This window comes from Balaenoptera borealis (assembly GCF_965194805.1).
Source record: "Balaenoptera borealis genome assembly, chromosome: 7".
In the NCBI taxonomy this organism is placed as follows: domain Eukaryota; kingdom Metazoa; phylum Chordata; class Mammalia; order Artiodactyla; family Balaenopteridae; genus Balaenoptera; species Balaenoptera borealis.
In genome coordinates this window covers 7,041,616-7,064,794 of record NC_138864.1, presented here as the reverse complement: position 1 = coordinate 7,064,794, position 23,179 = coordinate 7,041,616, and the positions used below count along the sequence as shown (strand labels likewise).

The 23,179-nt window shown below is 49.0% G+C and overlaps 1 protein-coding gene across 16 annotated transcripts in view; it reads left to right on the top strand.

Moving 5' to 3' along the window:
* The first annotated feature begins 6,137 nt into the window (after window positions 1-6,137).
* COBL (cordon-bleu WH2 repeat protein) overlaps window positions 6,138-23,179 on the top strand; it is a 273,659-nt gene continuing 256,617 nt past the window's right edge. For 5 of the 16 annotated variants that reach the window (XM_082399291.1, XM_082399290.1, XM_082399288.1 and 2 more), the window contains exon 1: window positions 7,638-8,103. In XM_082399291.1, coding sequence (XP_082255417.1) covers window positions 8,063-8,103 — 41 coding nt within the window. In that variant the 5' untranslated portion in view covers window positions 7,638-8,062. Of the gene's footprint in view, window positions 7,612-7,635; window positions 8,104-23,179 lie in introns of those variants that run through there. The other 11 variants (XM_082399289.1, XM_082399300.1, XM_082399297.1 and 8 more) reach the window with 7 other exon arrangements.

Below are 23,179 nucleotides of genomic sequence, written 5' to 3'. Positions count from 1 at the left end.
CTCAACCACTGTGCCATCAGGGAAGCCCCAGAGTTTTTAATACACAGAAAAGTATGAAAGAATATGGAATGCTGTTCATCCCAGCTTTGGTTTTTGGAATGACATCAGAATGAATGATACTGAACAAATGTGAAGGATATAGTCTTACTTGTAAACTAGTATGTTCTGAACCTTCAACTGAGTTAAAACCTGGCAAGTTCTTGAAGGCAAAATCATGTATAATGACAGAACAGACATTGGCCTAGGTCAGAAAATCCTCTTTAGTCAAAACTCCAAAGATGTGTGTCCTGAAGAGGCTCATATTTCTAGAAAATACTGCAAGGAATCCTAAACCCAATTGCATAATCCTTGTGTGGGTTGCGGGTGTAGGTGTAATGTTACATAAATTCAGGGGCTGAATATCTCATCCAAGAGACTCAGAGATGCTTCCTCTTGACAAGGCACGAGGGGAAAGCACAGCTCTTAATATGATCTCACCAGGAGAAAAATTACGACAGCTGGCAGCTAAAATAAAAGCTTCGTGACAAAGTGGCAGGAGAGCCAGACCTACACATTCTCTCCATTTGCTGCTTGGCAGTGAGTTCTGAACACATTTGCTGACAAATATGAAGGGCGGCAACTGCTTCTGTGTTGAATGGGTCACAGGGCAATTGGGTGTTGGGCATAGATTAGAAGAATTGTCTTTGCATAACAGCAGAGGACACAGGGTCCTGGGTAAAGTTTCCTGGGCTTAAATCCTTGCTCTGTGCGACCTTCAGCAACTCAGTTAACTCCCCAAATTCTTAGTTTTTTCATCCCTAAAATGGGGACAACAATAGTACCTATCTTTTGGGTCACTTTAAACATTATATAATTAGTGTTGTTAATGAATTGAACAGAGTGCTTTGCCCCTAGTAGCTGTCCTTAAACGTTAACTATGAATATGGTTAATAATTCAGTCAATACATACTTGTTGTCTAATTATTATTAGAAGAGAGAGAAGACAGAAAGGTGTGTGTCTTCTGGTAGGTGCCGGAGGCTGGTCCAAGAGAAACAAACCAGGGATGAGGATAGGGCTGAGTCAGCTCCCAGACTTGTGATTTTGAGGCTCAGTGTATATGAGCCTCTCCCAGAGACCTCAACCAAGAACAGCCCAGAGCCAACCACCTCATGCCTAATCCAATCGTGGTCCCATCCCATCTCTCTCGGTTCCTATTCCGGCTCCTATTCCACCAAGGGACTCCAGTTCAGAGGCAGTATGACCCTCAAATCCCTTCCACCCCTTGAGGGTGGTTTCAGGATTCCTGGGAATCAGAGCCCTGCCCTACATGAACTCCTTAATTGCTAATACCTGACAGCACTTTGTGGATTCCATGCCTTGGATGAATGTCTGGTAGCTATTCAGGTGGAATTAGTCCTGACAAGGAGCAACAGACTAGCCTACAAAGAGCTATGTTCAAGAGCTCCTAATTAAAGAACAGGCTGCAGAAGGAGAGGACCCAAGTCTCGGAAGACACACTAGAGCTACTTCCCAATCTTTCCTGTGCTTGGCCTTACCCATAAACTACTACTTTGGAAAAAATATACTGCCATTGTTTTAAAGGAGGATTAACACTCTACAAACAGACCTTAGATTAGGCAATGATTTCTTAGATACGGCACAAGCAACAAGAGAAAAAAATAAATTAATTGAACTTCATCAAAAATAAAATATTCTGTGCTTCAAAAAATACCATCAAGTGTGTGAAAGAACAGACATAGAAAACAAACTTACAGTTACCAAAGGGGAAAGAGGGTGGAGGAGAGATAAGTTAGGAGTTTGAGATTAGCAGATACAAACTACTAGATATAAAATAAACAACAAGGTCCTACTGAACAGCACAGGCAACTATATTCAATATCCTGTGATAAACCATAATGGAAAAGAATATGAAAAAATGTATGTATATGTATAACTGAATCACTTTGTTGTACAGCAGAAATTAACACAACATTGTAAATCAACTATACTTCAATTTAAAAAGAAAAGAGTGTGTAAGAATAACCCACAAAAGGATAAAATATTTGCAAATCATATATGATAGGGATTTGTATGTAGAATATAAAAAGTACTCTCACAACTTGAAAATATAAACAATCTAATTTTCAAAATGCACAAAGAACTTGAATCACATTTCTCCAAAGGAGACATACAAATAGCCAAAAAGCACATGAAAAGTTGCTTAACATCATGTCATTAGGGAAACGTAAATCAAAACCACAATGAGAGGGACTTCCCTGGTGGTGCAGTGGTTAAGAATCTGCCTGCCAATGCAGGGGACACAGGTTCAAGCCCTGGTCTGGGAAAATCCCACATACCGCGGAGCAACTAAGCCCGTGCGCCACAACTACTGAGCCTGCACTCTAGAGCCCATGAGCCACAACTACTGAGCCCGTGTGCCACAACTACTGAAGCCCGCATGCCTAGAGCCTGTGCTCCGCAACAAGAGAAGCCTCCACTCGCCACAACTAGAGAAAGTCCATGCACAGCAATGAAGACCCAACACAGCCAAAAATAAATAAATAAATAAATTTAAAAAACCCAAACACAATGAGATACCACTTCATACCCACTAGGATGGCTATGATCAAAGACAGACATTAACAAGCGTTTCCGAGGGTGTGGAGAAACTGGAACCCTCATTCACTGCTGGCGAGGCTGGAAAATGGTGCAGCCACTTTGTAAAAACTGTTTGGCAGTTTCTCATAGGGTTAAACACGGAGTTACCATATGACCCAGCAATTCTACTCTTAGGAATATACAAAAGAGGAATGAAAACATGTTCACACAACAACTTGTACAGCTGATCTTTGAACAACATGAATTTGAACTCTTTGGGATTTTTTCCAATAGTAAATACTACAGTACTACATGATCCACAGTTTGTTGAATCCACATATGCAGAGACTCATATACAGAGCAACCTTGTGGAGGGTCAACTATAAATTATACTCAGACTTTCCACCGTGAGAAGGGTTGGTGTCCCTAAGCCCCGCATCATGTGTTGTTCAAGGGTCAACTGTATGTGAATGTTCATAGCAGTATTATTCATAATAGGCAAAAATTGAAAACCACTTAACATGTTCATCAGCTGATGACTCTATAAACAAAATGTGGTCTATCCATGCAAGGGAATGTTATTTGGCCATAAAAAGGAAATAAGTCCTGTCATATGCTACAACATGGGTGAACCTTGAAAACATTGTCAGTCAAAGAAGCCAGACACAAAAAGCCACATTATTGTATGGGTGCATTTCTATGAAATGTCCTGAACAGGTGGATCCATGGAGACCTAAAGGTGAGTGATCCTGAGGGGGCGGGGAGACGGAGGAATAGGGAGAAAATGCTTACAGACATAAGGTTTATTTTGGAGGTGATAGCCATACTCTGAATTTAGATAGTGGTGATGGCGGGGCACCTCTATGTATAATCAGACAACTGGATGGCCACTGGAGTGTACACTTGGAAGAGGGGACTCTTATGGCATGTGAATATCTCAATAAAAATCAAGGACTCTACATTAATATTTTTTTGAGTTACTATCATCAATTAATAATCTCACATGAAATGCAGTCTGGTTTTAGTAACTTACCAACCTAAAAAAAGTTATTAAATCCTAGCCTAAAGCAAACTTGAGAACTTGTGGGGAGAGAGTGAGCTCTGGTGCCTTGTCTTCTTATAAGGACCCTAGTCCTGTAGAGCTGGGACCCCACCCTTATGACCTCATGGAACCTAAATTACCCTCTGAAAGGCTCTATTTCCAAATTCAGTCCCACTGGGGGTTAAGGCTTCAACTTAGGAATTTGGTGTGGTGGGGGGGTGGAGGTGTGTGGGGGGGTATGGGGGGGGCACACACAATTCAGTCCATAGTACATTCAAAATAAATATCCATTTTGGTATCTAAATTGGTATTGATCATATGGTATGCTTTTTATTTTTTTTAGTATTTATTACCCTAATTTTTAATGTAGTTTACTTAATTGTAAGTTTGTATAATTTAATTTTATATTGAAGTTTAGTTAGGTTATTACAAGATATTGAATATAGTTCCCTGTGATGGTATGCTTTTTTTTTTTTTTAGGTAATTAAAATTGCATAATCAGGCCCCGGAAAAACCTGGATTTGCCTCTGATGATTCTTATATTTCAGAGGAGGAAACTAAATCTTAGAAAGGAGAAGAACTCACTCTCAGTAGCTCTGTTAGCGAGTGGAGAATCAGGCCTGAGGCTAGTGTGAGCCTAAACCCTAGCTTCCCTGCCTCACTGGGATCCTGTTAGAAATGCAGACTCTCAGGTCCCACAGCCCGGGAGCCACTGGACCAAGAGCTGCATTTTAACAAGATCCCCAGAGTGTCTTGTGTGTATTCAAGTTTGGGAAGCCCTGCTCTCAGCTGATCTGCCCGGGGGGGTGGGTGTGTGTCATGTACATTCCTCCCCTCCTTTTCCTTGGATGCGTGCCCGGTAGCTGGAGGGACTCTGGGCATTGCAGGGACCCCACCTGGAGGCGGGGGCTGAGTGCACAGGCGGAGTGGGGTGCTGAGGGCCTTTGCTGCCCAGCAGAAAGGGGAGATGTGGGCAGAGAGGGAGCAGCAAAGCGGGGCGTTGGGGTCAGGGCAAGGGAAGGGAGCCCCTGAGGTGGTCTCACACTCCGATTCTCAGCAGCAGTGACAGCGCCCACTCCTTCGGTCAGGAGCTGCATGACGGCCGTCCAGAGCCGTAGCCAGGACGGGCCAGTGACAGCCGGCACAGCGACACCAAGCATGGTGCCCAGGCCTCAGAGCGGGTGCTGAAAAGGGGCAAAGCTTCAGCTTTCCTGCAACACTTAGGAAGGTGAGACAGGCAGCTGCCAGTGTGTGTGGGAGCCTGGCCCCCACCCTGTCTTCAGTGACCTCGTGATGGGTGATGGTAGCTTGAGACAGGCCAGGGTGGGAGCATTCACACAATAAAAATTGACAAAGTCTGCAAACTGGGGCTTTTTTTGTTTGTTTGTTTGAGCCATTTTAAAAGATGTATCAGCACGTCTCTGGGTATTTACAACTCCCAAAATAGAACATTTAATGATAGTTAATATCTGCAAAGGTGCTAGTTTAGTCAGGGAAACTTAAAAGAGTGTGTCAGTAAGGAGCAGCTGGGAACCCCTGTCCCCCAGAATTCAGGCCCCTGCATGCAGGTGTGCATTTGCTGTAGAAGGTCGGTAAGCAAACCCAGGAGAGCGCCCTGCTCAGGACTCCACAAGGGGCAGAGCCCCCGCCCTCAGGCTCTCAGCTATCTATTGCTGGTTCCTTATTGCAGGTACCCTGTGGCCGGAAACGCTAAGCCCCTGCCTGGTACTTCTGTTTCCCTGGTGTGGCTCCATCTGGGAGGTGGTCAGCTGTTTCCAGCCTGCACACAATGGCTGGCACATAGCAGATACTGGAAAGTATCCATCTAACTGCACAATTTTGGACCACACCTCTACACAGGTGGGTCTGCAGGGATCCTCACGGTAAGGGAAGTTTGGGTTGCAAACAGAGAAACTGGTTTCCTGCCTCCCAGGCTCTGTGCCCCTCCTTCACAGCTGACCCAGGAGACTGCCAGGCCTGCCACTGGAACTCTCCCCTGAGGACCTTGGGAGCTCAGCCCACCATTCCAATGGCAGGTCTCATCCTGCCCCCCCGCTTCCTTGTGACATTTCTTCCTAGTCCTTGCCCTCCACCCCACTCCTGGACAGAGGTGCCTGTTGGTTTTCGGGGTCTGAGATGCCTAGTGGCCCTCCTGGAATCAGAGATGTCCAGGCCTCTGGGTCCTTCCGGGCCTCTATCCCATGAGAGCAACTTGAACCTCAGCCTGGAGGTGGGAGACTGCCTCCACCTATTAATTCTTCTAGGACGTTGACTGTCTGGCGGAGAAACAGCTACCTGCTGTGACCCACTTCTCCACTGGGACACTGGGCTATTCCTCACCCCCACTCCTTCTGCCACAGTCCCAGGCCCTCCAATCCCCTGTGAACCATGAGCGGCACTTCCTCCTGTATCCTCAGCAGGCTCCAGGCCACAATCCTTGGTCCACTTCCCGGCTCTGGCTCCTCCCAGGCTGCCCTTTCCCATGTGGTGTCCAGAGCAAGGAGGGACTCCTGAGATTCTGGGGAGGAGCCCCTGACCCCCAAACCTAGAGGGGGAAGGAGTCGTGGAGACTCATTCATTCAGTGCACTGGTTACTTTATGGAACCCCCCCTCCACCTGCCAGGCACTGTCCTAGATGCTGGGGGTCCAGTGATGCATGAAACAGACAAAGGCCCAACACTCACTGAGATCAAATTCTCGGGGAGGAGACAGATGGCCAGAAACATGCTGAATATGAGATGTACTTATATATTTATATTGCATTGATTTATAATGTATGTACCCATAATTGTTTATACACTTATATAAATATAAACAAAATTTATATATACATTCATATATAAGCAACATTTTGTTTATAATGCAAACATAAACAGTTCTTTATAAATATAAACAAACATTTAAATACATGCAAACAACAAATATATACTAAAATATATATACTATTGATATATATACAAACAGAATGATAAATGTTTGGAAGAAAAGTAACTCAGGACAAGCAGAGCAATACTAAGTCTGTGCTTTCACACAGAGGGCTCCGGGAGGGCTTCCCTGGGGAGGTGGTATAGTATCTGAGCAGGCACCGCAGGGTGGGACGGTGCAGGCGGGCAATCCCGTGGCAGAGCTTCCCAGGCAGAGACCGGAGGTGGGCAGAGCCGGGGGTGCTGAGCCGCAGGGCGCTGGGCTCCGAGGCCGAGCGCAGAGGTAGGAACAGGCTTCTGGGTGGGCGCCCCGGCCTCAGCACTTAAGGCCTTTCAGGTCCGGGCAAGAACTTAACATTCTGTGTCTAGACCGCCCCCCCCCCAACGCCCCCGCTTCGTTAATAGGAAAGCTGGAGGGTAGAGGGAGGACGGCTCAGGCTGGCCTCGGGATTCCTCATCCAAGTTTAAGATCCGAAGGCGCATCTCCTCCGACACCGATCCCTGCAGGCTCACTTACTCGCCTTTTAGTCTAGTCGTTGGAACCACAGCAAAGAGTCATTTCTGTTAGACTTTCGCACTAGCCCAGATCCCTTTTGTGGCTTTGGGGTGGGTTAGGAGGCGTGTGGGGTGAAGCTCGCCAGATCGGGGGCCTCTGGCTGGCTTGCTCTGGGCCCCCCGCGGGCTACCTCTGCTGGCATTTCTGCCCGCGGCCAGCACTCGGACCCACCGCGGGGCAGCGCGACCGCGGCGCCTCGAGAACAACTAGGCAAAGTCGAGCGCGCGTCCACCCGAGCTCCGGGAGCACCTCCGGGCCGGCTCCAGCGCCCGCAGCTTCCGGCTCCGGACGCCGGGGCGGGGCCCGAATCTGCATTTCTAGCCGGCTCCCAGATGCTGCAGGTCAGGCACCCACTTTGAGACCCACCGCACCAGAGCTCCGTTGCCCGGATGGAGGTTCTTTCGGGTTCCAGGGCAGCGAGCCTGGCACCGCTCACTCACTCTTCGATCGCCAACCTCAGTCCTCCCGCCGGTCCGCCCACCTCGCCCTCGCCGGGCCCCGCCGCTGCCAGGTGCTTCCCCCCCGCAGCTCCTCCCCGCCGCGGCGCGGCGCGCTCCCGGGGCCCGGAGGTCCGGGGGAAGCGGGCGGCGGCGCGGCGGCGGGCCGGGAATCGCCCCCGGGCGCCGGTGCCGCCGGGCCTGTGTCCCGGACGCGCGCCGCGGGCCGGGTCCGCCGCTCGGGAGGCGTGCGGCGGCGGCGGGGGCGGCGCTCCCGGGGGCGCGGCGCACCTTACTCCCGGCGCCCCCGCCCCGCGCCGGCCCCTCCCCGCGCGGCCCGCGCTCCCGCCCGCGCGGGTCGGTTCCAGCCCCTTCCGTCGTCCCGGCCCCGCCGCTGTCCTCCGCCGGCCCGCGAGGGAGGACGATGGGTCAGCGCGGAAAAAGTGAATGAGGGCGGCGGCGGCGGCTGCGAGCGCCTGACTCGCGGGGCCCGAGCGCCGCCCGCGCCCCCCGCCCGCCGGCTCCATGGACGCGCCGCGCGCCTCGGCGGCCAAGCCCCCGACCGGGTAAGCGGCTCCGGGCTCCGCTCGGCTCGGACGCCCGCGCCCGCACGGCGCGCACTCGGGGCGGGGGCGCCCCTCTCCGGCCCGCGGGCCCGCGCCCCGCGAGGGAAGGGGGTTGTGTACTTTGTGCTCCCGGGTCGTTGCCCGGGTAACAGTGTCAGGCCGAGGCCCGGGCGCTTTTCGCGTGGGTGCGTTTGTGGGCGCGCTCCCTTTGGGGGCTCCCCGCGGGCAGAGCCCCACCGAGCCCCGAGCCTTCCTCTGCCACCCACGAGGGCTCCCCGGGGGCGGGGGGGTGGGAAGGCGGTGGAGCCTCGGCCCCGGCCCCGGCCCCCAGCCCTATCGCTGACTTGCCCGGTGCCCGCCTGCGTTCCAGTCTGGTCACCCTGCACCTGGCACGGCACCCCGCCCCACCGTATGCTCTACCTTTCCCCCCAAAAGGAAGGGGAACAGGTTCCGGGCTCCCGGAGGCGCCTGGGTGCGGCGGTCTCGGGAGGGCTGTGTAGAGGGCACTGCCCTGGAGGTTCTCCTGACCGCTGCTCCCCCGCCCCGGCTGGCTTTTCGGGGCTCCCCTGCACAGGGCACAGGCGGGGCGGACCGGGCCCGCGTCAGGGACCCCAGCATCGGAGTATAGTCGGGGCTCCCATCCCGGCTGGCGTGGTCGTGCCCCTGCCCAAACCTTCGCGGGGTCTGTTTTCCATGCCCACACCTCGCGTGTGTGGATTGCATGTCACGTTCATATTTTACTCGCAGAAAGAGTAACTTCCCTAATACGAGAAAAACAAGCCTGGTCTTTAACCGGATCCTGAGGCGGAATTTGAACCTTGCACGACCCCACGGGGCCTGGTGGCCGCTGCGCTGCGACGTCGCGCGCTCTGCTTGCGGCTGCCTTGCGTCTCCGCGGGGCGCACCCAGGACCTGCGAACTGTCTTACGGGCCTGGAGCAAATGTGTGATGAGTCCTGCAAATGGAATGAGTGCCTGGGGTGGGCCCTGCACCTGCTTACCGAAGGGGCCCACGTTCCCCTCTAGCAACTGGTCTCCAGCGAGGCAGCTTTGGGGACAACTAATCTCATTTCTTTGCAGTGTATCCCACTGACTCATCCTGCCCGCGTGTGCCCATAGGCCGCGGTGCTGCCCAAGTGCGCAAAAGGTTTTCAAAAACTGGCTTTTTTTTTTTAACTCTCCCTTTAATGCCAGGAAAAAGTGAGCCAGGTTAGCAAATCAAATAATCCTGAGGCTGAGGAATGTTAAAAAGAACTTTTTTTTTTTTTTTGCAGGGCGCTTAGTGGTTATGTAATTACGTTTGAATAAACAAATCTCCCGCAAAGAAAATACACGTGGGAAATCCTTTTTCATGGTAGTGGTCATTGCAAAATGACTTAGAGAAATGTGAAACAGAATTGCCTCTAAATCTGCCGTCTTCGGAGCTTATTTAATGAGCCTGTTTAAGGAGACGGAATCGTTTTTTGGCAAAACTACCTTATAAATATATTTGAAGGAGAAAACATTTAAGAGGCCAGCGAAACGGTATCCAAAAACTATCTGTGAGATCCTTTAAAGGAATCTGATCATAGAAGTGAAACGGGGAGCCCTAAGAATGGGGCCCTCTTTCCAGGCTGGTACTGTGTAAGCAAGAGGGCAGTCACCCTGGGTCTGGTTCACAGTGCTTTGCAGAGCTCTGGTTGGCCTTCGCGTCCAAGTTCCCCAGGGAGACTAAGGACTTTTGCTGTGGATATGGTAACAAAACTGAGATTGTTATTATTTGTTTTTTGTTTTGTTTTTTAAAATTATTTTATTTGTTTATTTATTTATTTTTGGCTGTGTTGGGTCTTCGTTTCTGTGTGAGGGCTTTCTCTAGTTGCAGCAAGCAGGGGCAACTCTTCATCGCGGTGCGCGGGCCTCTCACTGTCGTGGCCTCTCTTGCAGCAGAGCACAAGCTCCAGACGCGCAGGCTCAGTAGTTGTGGCTCACGGGCCCAGTTGCTCCGTGGCATGTGGGATCTTCCCAGACCAGGGCTCGAACCCATGTCCCCTGCATTGGCAGGCAGATTCTCAACCACTGCGCCACCAGGGAAGCCCTGAGATTGTTATTATTGATGCATTTGGTTCTGTCCCCACACTCACATCCAGAGCCTCCGATCTGCTTGTTTGAACATCTTTGTTCATTTTGTTCACTATGTCTACAAGAAATGTAGACATAGTGCTTTTAAGTCTATTTTTCCCAATTATTGTATCATTTGTCATTTGTTTTAGTACATTTTAGTGAAGTCAAGCAAATATCAACGTGCTTAAAATGAGAGGAAAGAAATGGTCTTGGGTTTTTTTGAATGTTTTATGTGATTTAGGTGTATTGGTTGCCTACCAGAAAGGAAAGATACAGATGTGAAAATTTTGGCTTTGGTACATGATTGGTGGTAGTCAGCTTCTCTTGGTTCTTCACCGAAATTATAGTCTCGTCTCTCTGACTGGTTCCTACATTGCCTGAGAATAAGGCAGTACTTGCCACGTACTCCGGGGAATTTGTTTTTTCTCTGATACTGCCATGATTGGTTATCCAATCCCACTTTCGGTAAGTTATCACTTCTCTGCACGATAGCAGATAACTGATATAACGAATTTGTTGTCCTTCACTGAAACTGGCACTTTTCCTTGTAATGGGCTGGATGGGGGACAATGAATTAAGGAGATTTCACATTATAAAATACGGTGTATGACAGCCCTTCTTGAGGATTACTGAAGGGCCAGAGGACTTAGTGAATGTAAACTCACCCATCGTATGTCTGCCTAAATTATTAATGCAGAGTTATTAGTTATCTTTGTTGAGAACGCAAGTATACATTTTAGTTGGATTGAAATTATAGGTTTTTACTGGTAATTTCATTAAAATCATAACTTAAGACTAACTTAAAACTGTCTGGGGAAAGTATTCTTTTAGGAAAGAAGACATATGCAAAAACTAACAGTCAGACTTGATGTGACTTTTTAGGAATTTCAGAGCTCAGTTGAGGTATGATAATTGATGGAATATTCTAGAATGCAAGTAAAGGTAAATTACCTTTGGGTGAGGTTTTAAAATATCTTTAAGTCCATTTAAGACAAAGTTTATTGGCCTACTTTTAGCTTGAGTATGTGTGAGATCTGTCCCAGTAGTTGGTGATGGACACAGGGTTACCTGTCCCACTGGACCCTATATGAGTAAGAGACAGAACATTGGTGAGTTTGGTAGGATACTGGTTAATTTTTTTTTTCTATGGTGGAAACACGTATTTCTGTAGAATAAAATAGTCTCCAGTGACATGAAATGTCTAAACAGCTGGTGCCTTTGACCACTGACTGCATTCAGGCAGTGTGCTTATGTAAAAATCAGTGGAAGTTTGCTGGTCAGTCTCATCAAAAAGTGTGCTTCCTGGAGACATAGCTGGTAATCCTTTTTCTGCATAAATTCGTCTTTATTTAATCAAGTTATTAGAACAAGAAATAATTTTTAAAATATTAATTCAAGTGGGTAACTTGAGCTCCTTGAGTCCTTTCAACACCCAACGTAGCGTTCAGTATAGGAGGCCGCTACTGCCGACAGTAAACTTGGGTGGCCAACTCAGCATTTCCTACCTCACCTCTCACGAGCATACAGAGATAATAAAATATTAACAGGTGTGCCCCATAATAACAGGTTTAGGCTTCTAGGCCCTTTTTTTTTTTTAAGGTTTCTAGGTTTTTGGCTAATGTGTTAGAAAATGTATTTACATTCTTAAAAATGACAGTGTGTCTAATTATTGGCTGCATTAAACTTTTCCCATTTAATTTGAGCTGTATTTTTTAGATGTTATGTTGGCAGTTCATTTAAGAATGTCAAAGTTATTGTTTGATATAAAGTGGAAAGGAAGCCTAGGAATTTTATTCTTTTGTAATTATAGTTTTTCTTAAAATTTTCTTAACACGTAAGAGGAGTTGGACATTTCCCTGTTACAATAGCAAATCATCTCAGAGAGCTGTAAGTATTTCTCAGTGGTTGTATAATGAAGGTGAAGCTAATATACGATTAAATTTGGTGTAATGACGTTTGTACCGTGCTGGGTTCTCCTGACTCTGGGCACGGCAGCCTGCAGCCCCTCCTCTGTCCCTCCCTGCCTGACTTTTCTGGCGCCAGCAGAGTGGATTATTGTTGGGTAGGTGCAGGCAAGTGACACCCCCACGTGCATGCAGGTCTGGGTCCAGTGGCCTCTTTAGTTTGGGACCTGGGAAGTGAAGTAATTTCTGAACACCCAAGAGTGCTTCCGTAATTATTAAGAAAACTGTGATTATAGGCTGTCTGCACACCAATGAGCAGTTTAGGTTTCTAGGCCTTTTGTGCTTTGTTATTAAATTTATCATTAAATTTACATTTTTAATTGACCATCAGTTTTAAAAAGTGAGCCGAGATATTTGACACCAAAGTAATGTTTAGACTGGGGATGTGCAAGTTTAAAACATAGGAACAGTTGGTTGTGATCTGGACTTGAACTAAATAAAAACGTTCAGTGGAGAGGTAGTGTATTTAGTATGCGTTTCCTGCACCCCTTTATTCTCTCCCCATCCACATATAATTGTGGGGTCTGTGGATTGTATGTTTTGGGTAATTTTAGTTGTACATTTTTTCAGTTGCTTTATACTACAACAGAATATAGATTTGAAATCTCATGATCCATTGAAGGCTTTTATATATCTTCATCTTTGTATTTTTTTCTTGATTTAGGCCATTTAATATTGATGTATGTTATTGACATAGGGATAATATGCCTTTTTACTCTTTTATGATTTTCTTTTAAGCGAATTTTGAATCTCTCCCCTGCCCCCCACCATTTTACACCTTTGCTTCCTCACTTTCACCTTGTCACTGCAGGGTTCACTGTCCAGGACCACTTGCTGGCTTTCAGCCCCTGAGTTGATGGCAGTGTCTTTTATCACTTTTCCTTCATGTTCCCATAGTTCTTTATTTTCTACCTGTCTCTTCCAGTTGTAGTATTCAGCTTTTTTTCTGACTTATATCAATACTTTATATGGTTTCATTTGCTTTTTATACACAGCTAATGACGGTCATTGTTTTCAAGACCTAATGGTGTTTATTCTAAAGTAGATTTGGCTACGTACTCTGGTGGGTCTTCGGCAGCATCTGCGTTTCCTCCCGTCCGTCTCAGGGATGGTCCCCCGCTTCAGAAACGAGGACGCTCACTTCCCCGGCTGGGGGCACACTGCAGCCTTGAGGGTTTTCACAGGCTTCCATTTGTCCTCTAATTAGGTGCTGAGCTATTGCTTGCCAGGACCGTGTCTTCTACAGGTCAAGTTCAATTAGAATAATTTCCACAGCCAAAAACATTTCTATTTAAAAATTAAAGGAAAAGCTTTTCAAGCGACGGCTAAGATGTATTTTATTGAGGTACATTTGATGAGACGGGTTCCCAGACCACAAACACTTTCTCACAAACCCTGTTGTAGAGCCAATCCCCACCTCTGCCAAACCAAATGTTACCTTTTTAAGAGACACTGATTGCTTTAGAAAGATCATTGAAGTCCTTATCCTTTTTGGAAAAAACGGACACAAATTCCCAAAGATGAGCCAGATAGACCAGGAGTCCCGGTTCGTTGCTCTCCCCCTTCCTTCTCACTGTGTTGTCCAAGATCTCAGACGAGGAACCGTTGTCTCGGGGACACTCTCCGCTCCCTCCAGACGAGGGCAGCAGGCTGTCTTTCTCCCTGGACACACGTGGACACAGGTGGACGTGCTCTCACCTGACTGGGCTAGACGTGTGTCCCCCTAATCTAGAATGCCTTGTGCTTGGTCATTAATCCTGTTTGACTTTCTCCTATCAAAGGCAGACAGGCAGGCTTGGTGGAAGGAAAACGGGCTCAGGAAGAAGACTTGGGTCCCGGTGTCAGTTGTGCGGGATTAAACTGACCTTCTGAGCCGAGCCTGCTGGCCTGTCCTGGGGGGGCTCCTGCCTGTTTCCCAGCCCAGGGCGGCCCCACGAAACTCTGTGAGGGTAAGGGTGCTCTGTATCTGTGTCCAGTCCAGGAGCCCCTGAGCACTTGGAATGTGCAGCTGAATTTTGCACTTTCTTCAATTTTCATTCATTTACATGTCAACAGCCAGGTGTGGCCGGTGGCGCCCTAGAGGGCATGCAGTTCAGTCTCTTCTTTCTTCCCTGCCCCCTTATCCTTCCCGAACCAGACTGTGCCCTGCTTTCTCAGACTTTCTCTCTCCCCGTGGCCCGTGGGCTTTTCTTCTCCTTTCCTAGGTGGTTCCTGCTCCCTCACCCAGCTGCAGCTGGGGGCTCCATCGAAGGCCTTCAAGACCCCTCCTCCGGTCTTGGATGAGAGCCCTGACCTTCGCCTCTTGTGGCGGTGGTGATTCCCCTGTTGGAAACCCTCATGTGGGTTTCCATTTACTTGTCTCTGACCCTCTGACTTACGGGCTCCTGGGGGGCAGGGATGCTACCTGGTGATAAATTGTGTCATAACTTCGTGGCACAGGACACGATGCACAGCTGCAGTTCTGTAGATGAGCCCTGCTTCCCCGTGATTGGTGGAGGGTATTGGATAAGATGAGCTCAAGACTCATATGACATCTAAAATCATAGGATCAGAAGTGTTCCCAGAAATGATAGACCCTTCTTTTGTAAAAACTGACTTTTTAAAAACCGGCGGCTTCATCTTGCTTTTGCCAGGCTATAGGACAACAGAAAGATCAGTTGTTACTACACCATTCAGCCCGATCCACTCCGACTGGCCTTGCCAGCTGTGCCATCCTGCCTTTGCAGACTTGGGATGTGTTGGACGTCTGATTTTGTGGAACTAGAGTGACAGTATTAGACGATGCAAAGTGATGGTGGCTGAGAGAGGAGATGGAAGTCTGTGGAAGTCCTGCTGTGGTCTGAATGTCTGTGTCCCTCCCAGATTAACATGTTGAATTCCTAACCTCCAAGGTGGTGATATTAGGAGGTGGGCCTCTGGGGTGGGGCCCTCATCATTGGGATTAGGATTAGCGCCCTTACAAAGGACACCCTGAGCGCTCCCTTGGCCCTTACACTGTGTGGAGGTACAGTGAGAAGTCTGCGGCCCGGGATAGGGCCCCCCCGGACCACGCCAGCACTCCGGCTTTGGCCTTCCGTCCTCCAGAGCTGCGAGCAATACATGACTGTTGCTTGGAAGCCACCGGTCTGTGGTGTTTCGTCATAGCCGCCCCAACAGGCTGAGCCAGGATGCCAAGTCACAGGGGACCTGCTTCTCCCTGTCTGGGGGCTCTGCCGGGGCCCGTGGACAGACTCCATCTGCTCCAACCCAGCCTGGGGTGGGGGGAAGGAAGGGGACATGCCCTTTACTTTGAGTTGCCCTTTCCCTTTGCTCATGTCTGTTGACCCAGTCTTTGCCTTTATCGTTGTAAACTTTACATGATATAGCATTTACCATTGGTACAGCTCCGTGGCATTAAGTCCATTCACGTTGTTGTGCAGGCGTCACCACCTCCAGCTCCACGATTTTTTTTCTGCCGGAACCGAAACTCTGTATCCATTAAACACTCACTCCCCATCCCCTTCCCCCAGCTCCTGGCACCCACCATCCTACTTTCTGTCTCCATGGATTTGACTCCTCTAGGGACCTCATATAGGTGGACTCATACAGTATTTCTCTTTCTGTAACTGGCTTGTGTAACCTAGCATAATGTCCTCAAGGTTCATCCATGTGGTAGCAGGTGTCGGAATTTCCTTCCTTTTTAAGGCTGAAAGTGTACTCACAGCACTTGTCAGTGGACACTTTGGCCTCCACCACCGGCTGCTGTGAATGATGTTCCTCTGGACGTGAGACTGCAGATACCCGTCTCTGCTTTGACTCCCTCCCCCGTATCCTCCCAGGAGTGGGATTGCTGGACTGTAGGCAGTTCTGTGTTTAACTTTTTGGGAATCGCCGTCCTGCTTTACACAACAGCTGCGCCGTGTGGCATTCCCACCAGCGGTGCCCAAGAGCTCCTGTTTCCAGCATGCTCTCTGCTGGCTTCGTCCTCATCACCTGGTCCTTTACAGTCTTGGAGGAAGAGGGGACGGGACCAGGGAGCTTCCCGGCATCGTTGCTAGTGTGCTCGAGTCTCTGACTCTCTGTGGGGGCTGGGAGGAGCTCAGGTGAAAGTGGGCAGACCAGGCAGGTGTCCTTGCTCCTCCTCCTCCTCCTCCAGGGTCCTGGGGGACCCCCAGTTTCTTCAGACTGGGGGCCCCCGGCAGCTCCTGGGCCTCTGCTGGAAACATGGCCTTAGTTTGCTCTCAGCCTCACTCACAGCCGTGGTGCAGGGCTTCCTCCACAGTGTGGCTATGGGTCTGTGACAGCACCTGCTGGGCAGCTGGCATCTCCGGACGGCAGTGACACCCTCCCAGGCCATCCAGGAGAGCCCCGTGCACCAGCCTGGCCCTGACCCCACGGCTTCATTTGGAACAGATCAGGGCACCAACAGTTTGCTTTTTACGATGTCTCTGTTCCTGTTACGGGTGCCCTGCCCATTCTGTCTTGTTCAGAATGGGCACCGGCCTGAAAAGGGTGGAGGGGGAGAGGGAGGAAGATTTCCAAGCCTGGGCCCCCGGGGTGGCCGCCGCAGGAGAATCAGGGTTCCCGCCTGGGAAGTTGGGTGGGTTAGGAAAGGGATGGCAGAAAGGATGAGGAGCCCCTGCAAAGCATTTGTCTCAGCATCTGTGCTCCATTCAGCCTTCAGCTCAGGGAGTGGACCAGATGTGTTGACCCTCCAGTTACGTGGGAGTGGCTTGAATGATTAAATGCTTAGGTAGCAAACTGAGTTAGGAGACTTGGGAAAATGGGCTGTGAACGCGAGTGCGTGTGCATGCGCGTGTGTGTGTGTGCAGGTGGCGGTGACGTGATGTTTAAGCTCACTCCCAGCAATGGGCAAAGCAGCAGACTCCCAAATCAGATTCTGGCAGTTTTTGCAAACCTGATGTTTAGGGAGTTGAATTTAAAAATAGCTCAGGTGGGAGTGATAATACAGCAAAAGTGTAGACTTGTGTTCCCGTGGCTAATTCCTGAGACTTAAAACATATTGATAGTTGTGTTGGCTGGAGCCCTATTAATTAAGAGCAAAATCCACTAATGTTCAATAAACAAGCCATTAGGTTGGAAAGAGACTGATTCCCCGTGGCCAGAATCTAGACATTTGCCACTGAGAGTAGCTCCCTGCCAGAATTCCCCACCCGTCTGCCCGCCCGTCTGTCTTGCTGCCTATAATTATCACATGGAGTTGGCTTGAAAACTTTCTCCCTCTGATGCTGTGTCTGAACCCTTTCTTACATCCCAGTGGTTAAGAGTGTCTGGACAGCATCACACACAGGAGGCGTGGTCTGCGTACCTGTCAGCAGATTTAAAAAGTGGTGGTTGCCGAGGGGGAGGGGGAGGGGGGGAGGGATGGATTGGGAGTTTGGGATTAGCAGATACAAACGATTATATATAGGATGGATAAACAACAAGGTCCTATTGTAGAGCACAGGGAACTGTATTCAATATCCCGTGATAAACCATAATGGAAAAGAATATGAAAAAGAATGCATATACATATATATGTATAACTGAGTCACTTTGCTGTGCAGCAGAAATTAACACAACATTGAAAATCAACTATACTTCAATTAAAAAAAAAAAAAAGCTTTTAAAAAGAGGTGTTCCTGGGGGTCACGAAGCTGAGTGTCTTTCATGCCCTACCCGTCCTACAGCACTCCCCCTGCCCTCCCCCACCACTTCTCAGGTGCCGTTGCCTGGTTTCCACGCAGTGATCCACAGATGAAGAGTGTCCCGCATGAGGTTAGGGGGGGAGTTTTACCACATTCAGAAAAGTAATGAAAACTAGTTTGGGAACGAGATGAATTTAAATTGAAAAAGATTTCAGTGTAAAGTATTTCCTTGTTATTCGTCAATTCTTTTTTCACTGACCATCATGTTTCACGTTTATGGAATGCTGCCTTTGGGGTTGGACACTTTTCTCAAAGGAGGAAGCAGAAATGCTTTTCGCGAGGACCTGCCTCATTTCTGCCTTGTAGTCATCTGTGATACTCATGTTTTCCAGCTGACGGGACGGGCGTCACCAGCCCCGCCCCAGGAGGTTGGACCCCCATCGGTGCTCCAAAGTTGGTGGATGTAATTCTGTCTACAGCTTATGGGTGGCATTGTCACATGGCTGAAGACACCAGGCTGGTGTCCTGCTCCTCACCCTGAGGTCACCCACCACACAGAGTAGAAGCCTGGGACATAGTTTCCAAAGTCCCACTGGCTAAAGCCACCATCTGGTTTCCGCAGGTGATGTCCCTGGGCTGTTTCCGAACCACCTGCGTTTCTCAAGGGCATTTTTCTGAAGAAACAGTCCCCTTGTCGGCATCCAAGTGGCTTCTTGCTTGTGTGTGGGACCCATGATGTTACCCACCTGATGGTAGCGGTGTTGATAGGTCTCCAGATGTGCAACCCTGAGTCACCCGGGTGGGGTGTTGTTTTGGGAGAGGTAAGTGGGGTGGGATCCCAGCTCTTGTGGAGCACAGACAACGTGTTTGTGAATTAACGTGACGCCTCGAATGCAGACTTCTCCCCCAGCAAGACATTCTGCAGATCCTGGCTTAGGAATTAATAGACGTTTCAGCCCCTCCCTTGGCCCAGGATGTTGACCCAGTTCACTGCGTCTTGTGCCTGTAGGTTTCGGGAAAACGCAGGGCTCTGCTCTGCCCCACAGACGGGCTGCCCTCCAAGTAGAAGCTACGCAGACCCAGACTCACAGGGCTGGGGGTGTGATTTGTTGTGGGCGGCCTTGGCCGGACCGTGGGTCATGCCGTGAGTGTCACAGTAAGCCGGGAAGCCTTCACCGCCCACCTCCTGCAGGTGGGTGGGTGTCAGAGATGGGGGCTCCTGGGGTGAATGTCCCCCGTCTCTGGCCTCCCAGCACGGAGGAGCTAGGAGGCAGGATATCCGGGGTGGTCCTCAGGGCGGCACTGATGATGCTCTGTCCTGCAGCTGAGGCCAAGGGGGCCTCATAGGTGGAAAGGATCGCCATCGTCATCGGGTGGAATTGATTGAGCGCCCACCTGGGGGCACCTTAGTATCGTGAAGGTCCCTGTACAGGTGCTCTTAGCCCCCCAGGGTCTGTGCCAGCCCATCATTCCTTTTTTTTCTTTTTAAGCTTGTTTTTAGTCACACTTACAAAAATAACTTATCCTGCTTTATGAAGCTTTACTTAACCTGTGTGGAATCCTTTCCATCTGTCAGTTATAACTGATAAATGACACATCCGAAGTTGGAAGAATATGTCCTTTCTCTCTTTATTTTCACTGTTGGTCTGTGGAAAACATTGCTTTTTAGACAAGGCATCTGAATGGCAACCCCAGGGGGAAATTATATGTTTGGAATGTTTTCTTGCTGTTTACTTCTCATTTTCTGAGTTGAAAATGATAGGTATTCGTATGTCAGCATTTAGACTTTACCTGGCGAGGTTAATGGGAAGTAATGGATGACTTGTTTTTAAACTGGGCTGGTTTTAATAATACACTCGTGTGCGGGAGGGGTGCACACTTCATTCTCATAACATTTTTATGTAAGTAGGGAGGTTTTTTTTTTTTCTAACTGAAGTATAGTTGATTTACAATGTTGTGTTAGTTTCAGGTATACAGCAAAGTGATCCAGTTATACATATACATATTTTTTTCAGATTCTTTTCCCTTATAGGTTATTATAAAATATTGAGTAGAGTTCCATGTGCTATCCAGTGGGTCCTTGTTGTTTCCGTATTTTACGTATAATAGTGTGTGTATGTTAATCCCATACTCCTAATTTGTCCCTCCCCACCACTTCCCCTTTGGTAACCGTAAGTTTGTTTTCTATGTCTGTGGGTCTCTTTTTGTTTTGCAAATAAGTTCATTTGCATCTTTTTTTTTTTTTTTTTAGGTTCCACATATGAACGATATGACATTTGTCTTTGTCTGACTTACTTCACTTAGAATGATAATCTCTAGGTCCATCCATGTTGCTGCAAATGGCATTATTTCATTCTTTTTTATGGCTGAGTAATATTCCACTGTGTATATGTACCACATCTTCTTTATCCATTCCTCTGTTGATGGACATTTAGGTTGCTTCCATGTCCTGGCTATTGTAAATAGTGCTGCAGTGAACACTGGGGTGCATGTATCTTTTCGAATGAGAGTTTTCTCCTGATACGTGTCCTGGAGTGGGATTGCTGGATCATATGGTAGCTCTATTTTTAATTTTTTAAGGACTCTCCAGACTGTTTTCCATAGTGGCTGCACCAATTTACATTCCCACCAACAGTGTAGGAGGGTTCCCTTTTTTCCCACGCCCTCTCCAGCATTTATTATATGTAGACTAGGTAGGGAGTGTTTTTATAATGCTAAGTAGGCATTGGCATTGAAACATGTTTTCATTTATTTTCTACGTGCAGAAGTGGTATATCATTGGGAGAAAAAGCTTTGCACCAGGTTTCACTTATGTCCCTTTTCTTTTGTCAGCGTGTGGTAGTGACCACCTATTGCTCTGCAGGAGGTCCTGATGTTGCAGGCTGGGGATGTTGAGGGAGGAGCGAGTGGTTGGCTGCTGTCTGGTCACCTCCTTGATGAGGGTGTGGATGTAAAGAATGGCAGATGGGACAACAAGGTCTTCCAATGCACCCTCTTGGTGCCACTTGGACCTGGGCGCCCCTTCGTCCTTGGTCTTGTCTTGACTGATATGGAGATGGTGGAGCAGCTTGTGATTGGATTGGGGTCTCCTGACTGTCGGTCCAGTGAAGGATTTTGGAGGAGATCTTTGCTCCAAACCTAAGCTGTGTCCAACACCATTGCACGACATCCTTTACCCATTAAAGAGAATATAAAGTAAATAATCTAGGTTCAGCGTGGACACAGTCAGCGATGTCTCACATGTGTTTGATCAGCTGCTCTGTAGACTCCTCTCTGCGAAATAGCACCATAGGATGATTTCCTGAAAAACATGTGTTTGGAAATGAGGTAAAATACCGAGCAAGTCTGTAGATCCACTGGGGAAAGTGTCGGGAAAGGAAGACACTTTGCTGATCCAAACGGAAAACCCCAGAGGATTTACACATTCCCCGGTAGAGTCAGATCCGTAGACAATCTAAATTTTGATAGGTCTGTCTATGTTTGTCACAGGAAACATCTCAGAGCTTAGTCAACTGCCACTCCAAGCTCATTAACTTGAGATAAATAGGTGTTCAACAATATTTGTTGTTTTGACAAACTTCCTCTTGACTCTATTTTTTTGCTACAGGAAAGTAATGGTAATTGGGAGGTCAAACCGGCCTCTGTCTGCTGCTCCTCCAGCCCGGGGTCGGGGGGATGCCCCCCACCACCTCCCACTGCCCACTGGGCCCTCGCTGTGTACACAAAAGCAGATGTGTACCTTGACCTCCCTGTTGGATTTGGATGACGGGCTTTCCAGCCCACGTTCAGCCTCATCTCCTGTCTCCAGATTCTATAAAAGGGCATAAAAAGTTTTTGCATCTCTGCTTCCTGCAAGTGAACGTAAAAGCCTAAACCTGAAATTATGGTCCATTGTGTTAACTTTGTAATGAGGCTTGGGAAAACCTCCACTTATGACTGTAGTTTCAAACGCTCTCGTTTGTGAAGTACAGGGTTGTATCACAGCAGTGGAAACAATAGCTTATTTCGAAGAATGCAGCCTCTGAGTGGTGTATTGTTGTCATAGTTTCAGCATTGCATTGGGAACATCGAGCCAATGATTAGGCACATGCCAGAAAATGAGTCACCGTGATGGCCTCAGCTGTCTGTGACCCACTGTGACAGCCGTGCTCTGGCTCCTGTGTCAGGTCTTCACTTAAAATAGTAGTAAAAACAGTAGCAGCAGTTCATGACCAGAGAACTGGAGTGAAAATGAACTCAGTCAGGTTCCTAGTTTTGAAAGCACGGTTATCACCAGAATTGGGGCTCTTCAGGAAAAAAAAGAATGGTCTTCTCATTTCCCATTAGCAGTAGAACATCTTAGAGTAGCATTTCTCATCCCAGTTGACGGCTGGAAATCACGGCATCCTTGCTTTATTTATATAACATCTCCTTGTTTATTATGCTGGCGAAGAGGCCAGATCTTGGCCCTTCTACGTAGCAAACTGCCCACAATTATTTCATAAACATCTCTGGGCACAGGGGTGAGGACTCAGAGGGGACCAGGCCAAGCCAAGACATTGGAGAGCAGCTAAAACCAACATAAAGGAAGGCCTTGCAGCCCTGACTGCAGGAGGGCCCCTGTTTGAAGCCAGGAGATGAGGAAAAGCCGGTCAGATTTGGAGCTGGGTGGAAAGGTGGACTAAGTGTGTCTGGGTGGTGGAAGGTGAGGGCCGTGTGCCAGGGGAGGGGCTGCCAGGAGTGAGTGAGGGGCCCGTCCCCACCCCCGTGGGGCTAACTGACAGGCGGACACACCCCGGAGGATGGAAGGGAGCACTGAGGGTGGCGCGTTGAGATGCCTGAACCACGGGTTGGGACCACAGCGTGTGGTCTGCAGGGCCAGCCCGGGGGTCTGGACTTCATCTTGAAGAACTGGGGGATCGGTCAAAGGGATGTGAGAGGAAGAGCTCCATCCCCATGGACAGAGCTTGTTCTTAGAAGATTCCACCGCGGCCAGCATGGCAGAGAAGCCAGAGAGGAAAGGGGAGCGTCTGGGAACCGGCTGGGGCAGCCAGAGGGACCAGGTGGACCTCGCCTCCAGCCCTGTGAGTGGAAAGGAAGGTTCGACTCTCGGTGCCCCGGGCTCCGGGTGGCAAGGCTCTGAACCCCGAGACCTGGGGCGCCGGACGTGGGTGGAGGCGGCAGAGCTGGGCAGAAAGTCTCTCACTCACTCACTCACTCAGATGCTGGTATTGCCTGTGGGTGAGGCTAGAGGGTGGCCCAAGCCTCTGTCCTCCCGACCCTGCTGTCTGGGCAGGAGAGGGGGAGGTGGCTGCATGGAGAGAGTGACAACAGTTCAGGGAGGGCACGGGCGGTGGGGTGCTTACCAGGCACCGTTTACAGTGCCGCTATGTGTCACCCCACTTCA